At 41.2% G+C, this 4,993-nt stretch overlaps 1 protein-coding gene across 2 annotated transcripts; it reads right to left on the reverse strand.

Annotated features, from left to right (window-relative positions):
- Positions 1-381: 381 nt before the first annotated feature.
- On the reverse strand, positions 382-4,418 carry pou3f3b (POU class 3 homeobox 3b). Of its 2 annotated transcripts, none has more exons than XM_084129401.1 (2): positions 2,288-4,418; positions 382-1,968 (listed from the first exon to the last, which is right to left on the reverse strand). In XM_084129401.1, the coding sequence occupies exons 1-2, from the start codon at positions 3,497-3,499 to the stop codon at positions 1,855-1,857; spliced, it is 1,326 nt and encodes a 441-aa protein (XP_083985527.1). In that variant the 5' UTR covers positions 3,500-4,418; the 3' UTR covers positions 382-1,854. The 2 variants fall into 2 exon arrangements, with proteins under 2 accessions (XP_083985527.1, XP_083985526.1); XM_084129400.1 differs by having other exon boundaries at positions 383-1,968; positions 2,279-4,418.
- Between the last annotated feature and the right edge of the window lie 575 nt (positions 4,419-4,993).

Below are 4,993 nucleotides of genomic sequence, written 5' to 3' on the forward strand. Positions count from 1 at the left end.
TACTAAAAATAATAGCCTAATAAAATTCCATATAGGTCATCACACAATGCATGTAGCAAACGCGAAATTGATTATAAATTCAATTGCTGAGAACTTTATAAAATAAATGTTATACAATTCAGCTATTCCTAAACACATCGACTGATCGAATGCTAAAAATAGGCCTACGATAAAAAGATATGTATAGCTGTGCAAGTCTGTAAACACGTGTTTTAGTTTACAAGGATATATACGGGGATACAGTGTAACATTAGATTTTTTTTGTAATATATAGGCCTATCTAAGATAGATAGATAGATAGATAGATAGATAGATAGATAGATGCAAAAAACAGGCCATGTAACACTTAATAAAAATATGTCCAAAAAAACACGATGATCGGATTGATAAGCAGGTACACAAAAAAGCGCGTGACATGTAAACACTCCACCTCCAAAAGCGGTCAACTTTTCTGGGCTTTCTCTCGTGAGATTTACTGAACGTTGCTATCTCTACTTGCCACAGCGACACATTTCATCCTGCTAACAAAATGGTTGCAGCCTACACTTAAGTATAATTCACAGCGGTTACACTTTTGCTGGTTTGTCAAAGAGGAGAATGTTACATAGAAATGCTAAAAGTTCATGCGTAATGCTTCCCATCGAGGCCTAAACTATTGCTACGTTACACTGACCTGTTTTTTCTGTTTTTCTTTTTTTTTTTATGTATTGTGTAAAATATATAGCCTATAGGACGGTTGTATTTTAAGCAAACATCTCTATTTTGTTGCAATACAAATAAAAAGGTTTTGTTTTGTTATTTCTAGTCTGCAGGTCAGAACATAAGGCCATTCATATTCAGCAGTCATCATTTTAAAATGCATTTGGCTAAATACTGCTCTGAGAGCATCCTAAAAAATACAAACAGCTACGATTTTAGGCACAACACACAATCTTGTTTCATTCTAACAAATTTATTGTTCTCGATCATCTCTTACGGAATCACTACTGAAATTAAATTACAATCAAATCATCACATCAAAATATACCCTTATTTCCTACTGTCAAAGTCAGCTCGTGTAGATTTGTGCTCTTTTAAAAATGAGAATACAAAATTAAACAAAACAAATAAGGTCAACAACGAAAACAGGGGGGAAAACATTTTACACAAGTCTGGGGGAAATAAATAACTGTTTGGAATAGTTCGTATGTATCCCGAATAAAATATTAAAACAAAGCATTTTAATGAAAAATATTAAGTAAATAATTCCGATCAGCATCTGATCTAATGAATCTATATTGCCGGATTTACATAGTCTTGTTTATTAAAACCTACCAAAGAATACTGCTTGGAAATGGCAGCACATGAAAACATCCACAGCACCAGCTCTGGCCCACTTGGCAACGGATGTTCGCAAAGAAGATTTTCAAAGAGGTGCAGCTGCGGAATAATCAGTCTTTTCAAAAGTCATCTTTGATTTCATTTTGTCCTCAAAAATCCTCGTAAGATTCAGTTCTTTACATTAAAAAAAAAAACAAAAAAAAAACGTGATCTTGCAGACCAGAAACTGAGGGCAGTCTTTTGTTGTTTTTGTAAGGATTGGAAGGCCAGAAAAAAATTCCATTCCATATTTTTGGATAATAACAAAACCATGCAGTCTTCTCTGCCAAGTTGGATGGAAGCTTCGTGGATGCCACTGTTCTTCGCATTGTTTCAGTTGAATTTCATCCCTTTGTTTGAGGTTTAATGTCCCATAACAACATACACAATTGCCTGCGTCTTTTGCCTCTCAAACAAGACATTGGTGTAACAGGGTAGGGGGGGGGCAAAGATTTTTGATGTTCATTTCTAATCTCTCATATTTTTCAGTTGAAGTTAATGCGCCAAAATTACCTGGTGGAAAGAACTTGTAGTTGTCACCCTCTGGTCGCCCGGTTCGCTCGGCCCAGTTAAACTTGCATCTTTTAAGTAATCTACTAAAAAATGTCCCTGAAAGAAAGAGCAGACACAACCTTTTAGGTAAAGACATTTAAGGGCCTGGAAGAAGATTAGCGGGCGGTTTAGGGTTTGGGAAGGAAGAGGGGTGATTTTTTTTTTCTTGTGAAAAAAATATATAACACATCTGCAGTCTCAATATTCCCTCACAATCACAGTATCAAAATGCTTTGCTATCTTCATGATAGTCTGTGTTTTATCAGATTAGTCATTTATATAAAATATTTTTTTCTTGTATGCTGTTCTATGTCTCACTGAACATTCGTTTGCAGTCCATGGAGGGGGGCGGTGTATCTGCACTCACATTGCCGACCTGAGAATATACATCCTCCGGCGTCTGCGGCACTCCTGGGGGCGTCATCCTTTTCTCCTTCTGTCTCCGATTGCAAAACCAAACTCTCACCACCTCTTTCTCCAGCTGAAGGTTGTCCGCTAGACTGGTTATCTCTTGGGCCGAAGGCTTGGGGCATTTCAAGAAGTGGCTTTCCAACGCACCTTTGACGCTCACTTCGATGGAGGTGCGCTTCTTGCGCTTCCTGCCCTGAGCCGCTATCTTGTCGATGCTGGTGGGACTGCCCGTGGAAGAGTCTGCTTCCTCCAGCCATTTGTTAAGCAACGGCTTCAGCTTGCACATGTTCTTAAAGCTGAGCTGGAGAGCTTCGAAGCGACAGATTGTGGTCTGCGAGAAGACGTTCCCGTACAGAGTGCCCAACGCCAAGCCCACGTCCGCTTGCGTGAAGCCCAGTTTGATCCGGCGTTGTTTGAACTGCTTGGCAAAGTGCTCTAAGTCGTCCGACGTCGGCGTGTCCTCGTCGGAGTGCGGGTCGTGGCTGTTCACTCCGTGGTGTGCTTGCTGGTGATGTTGATGCTGGTGGTGATGGTGGTGGTGGTGGCTGTTGTGATCGAGCTCCGGGGTGTCGCCACGCACCAGACCCGGGTGTACTAGGCTTTGGCTGCCAGGCGGACTGAGCATGCCGTTTACCGTGAAACCACCAGGCTGCGAGTATATGAGGGACTGCTGCTGTTGCTGGCTCCCGGTTAGAGACGGGATGTGGGCAGCGGTTGTGCTACCCCAGGCACCCGCGTGAGTCTGGTGGGGACCTAAATGTGGGGGCCTGTGATGCAGCGCAGTCCCAGAGTGCAAATCGTCTCTCCCCGAGTTATTTTTCACGTCCTGCTGCTGTTGCGGGCTGCCTGTCATTCCAACGGGACTAGACGACCATGGCGATCCGGCTTCAGCTGCGGCAACTGCGGCAGCCGCAGCCGCCGCTGCCGCGTGAGGCAAGGACGTCACCCACTGGTGAGCGTGGCTTAGCATATGTCCCCCGTTGCTCGCTGCCATTGCGCCCTGCATAAAATCACTTTGTACCATTTTCACCGTTGGGTCTCCTCTGTACCCACCGGACACTGAGGTTACCGCAGCACTGCCCTGCTGCATCCCACCCCCGGAGTCCGAGTGCACGATCGAGCCGGACGATAATAAACTACTGCTGGCTAGATAAGGGTTGGATGCCGCTGTGGCCATTCCGCTAACCTTATGAATATGTTTGCCGATCACCCCCTCCCTTTTTGCAGAAACTTTTTTAATGCAGGCAAATTATATCTCATGAATTATTCAAACTTTAAAAGTCTGGCTTGTGTTTTGGCAAACACCATCAACAAAAAGCAAAGAGAAAGACGAAATCCGTCTCTTGGATATTTTGCGCATTCATATATTTCGAACATATGAATGATTAAAACGATACATTCCAGTTTTATGTCAGCGTTGAAAACCCCCTCGGAAGTCAAACAGTCCCTTCAATCTGTAGTATTTTCTATTTAAAAACAAAGAAAAAAATTAAATATTGTTTAAAAAACTTTGTCCCGCAAAAAAAAAAAAAAAAAAAAAAAAAAAAAAGTTCTGGCGCTTGAAGAAGTTGTAATGTGCCCTTAAAAATAATAAGTCCAATCGTATGTTCCGTTTCCGAGTGGAAAATATTAAACGTGATTCTTCCTCAATTCTTTTGTTATTTAGCCGCAGCGATTTCACTTGCTCCGTTCCTTTATTTCTTTTCTTTTGCAGATTCTTTTATGGTGCTGTAAAGTCTGTCTCTTTGTTCTGTTTTGATGTGTTTAAACCTGCCAAACCGCTCCAGTTGAAGTACAATCCAGTATTACAGTGCAAAGCAGTGTTGCATGCCTTCTTTCTCATTCGCTTGTTCTCTCTTCTCTCTCTCTCTCTCTCTCCCTCTCTCTCCCTCTCCCTCTCTCTTTCTCTCTCTCTCTCTCTCTGACAGTTAGCTCCGTCCCTCCCTCAGAGCTCGAGGACACACGAGTGTTTACCCTGTGCTGCGTACATCGTCCACGTCTTTTCCCCAAATGCAAGGAAGTCGGGTGTACGGCTCTCGTTGATTGGATAGTACTGGCAAGATTGACAGGTCTAGAGAACTCGCTTCAGGCACTTAGACCCCCCTTCCGGCTATTCCAATTGGTTGCCTTTGAATTTAAATAAATAAATCAAGATAAATGACTGAAAACTCTAAAGAATGCGGGAATATATTAATAAATCCTAATTTAAGTTTCCCATAGTTTTGGTGAATTATTTAGGTGAATTATTAACAAGACAGCGTGACTGTGCTATTTCTCAAGGTAATAAATAAATAAATAAAAACACAAAAACAAAACAAACACAAAAACCGTTATATTAGCCGTAGGTTGAATTTAGTTAAGAGTGATGAACAAATCTAACTAATACAATTGATCTTTCTTTTTTTTTCCTTTTTTTTTTTTTCCAAATAGGTATTTTGAAATGCTCTGAAAACGCACTGGCTGCATGGAATCTCTGTTCGCAAAGATCTCACTCTTATTGACAAAATGAGTCCTAAAATATAATTTATCTTCCAGCTTGTCTGTTACAATTTTTGATAAAATAAGCAAGATAAAATAAATATATCGACGTAATAACCCAATTGCATCATATTGACTACATTTTTCTGAGACCTCGGCCTCTCAAGAGTTAACGAGATGACTATGCGATGCT

Source organism: Abramis brama, assembly GCF_963993115.1.
Source record: "Abramis brama genome assembly, chromosome: 11".
NCBI lineage: Eukaryota > Metazoa > Chordata > Actinopteri > Cypriniformes > Leuciscidae > Abramis > Abramis brama.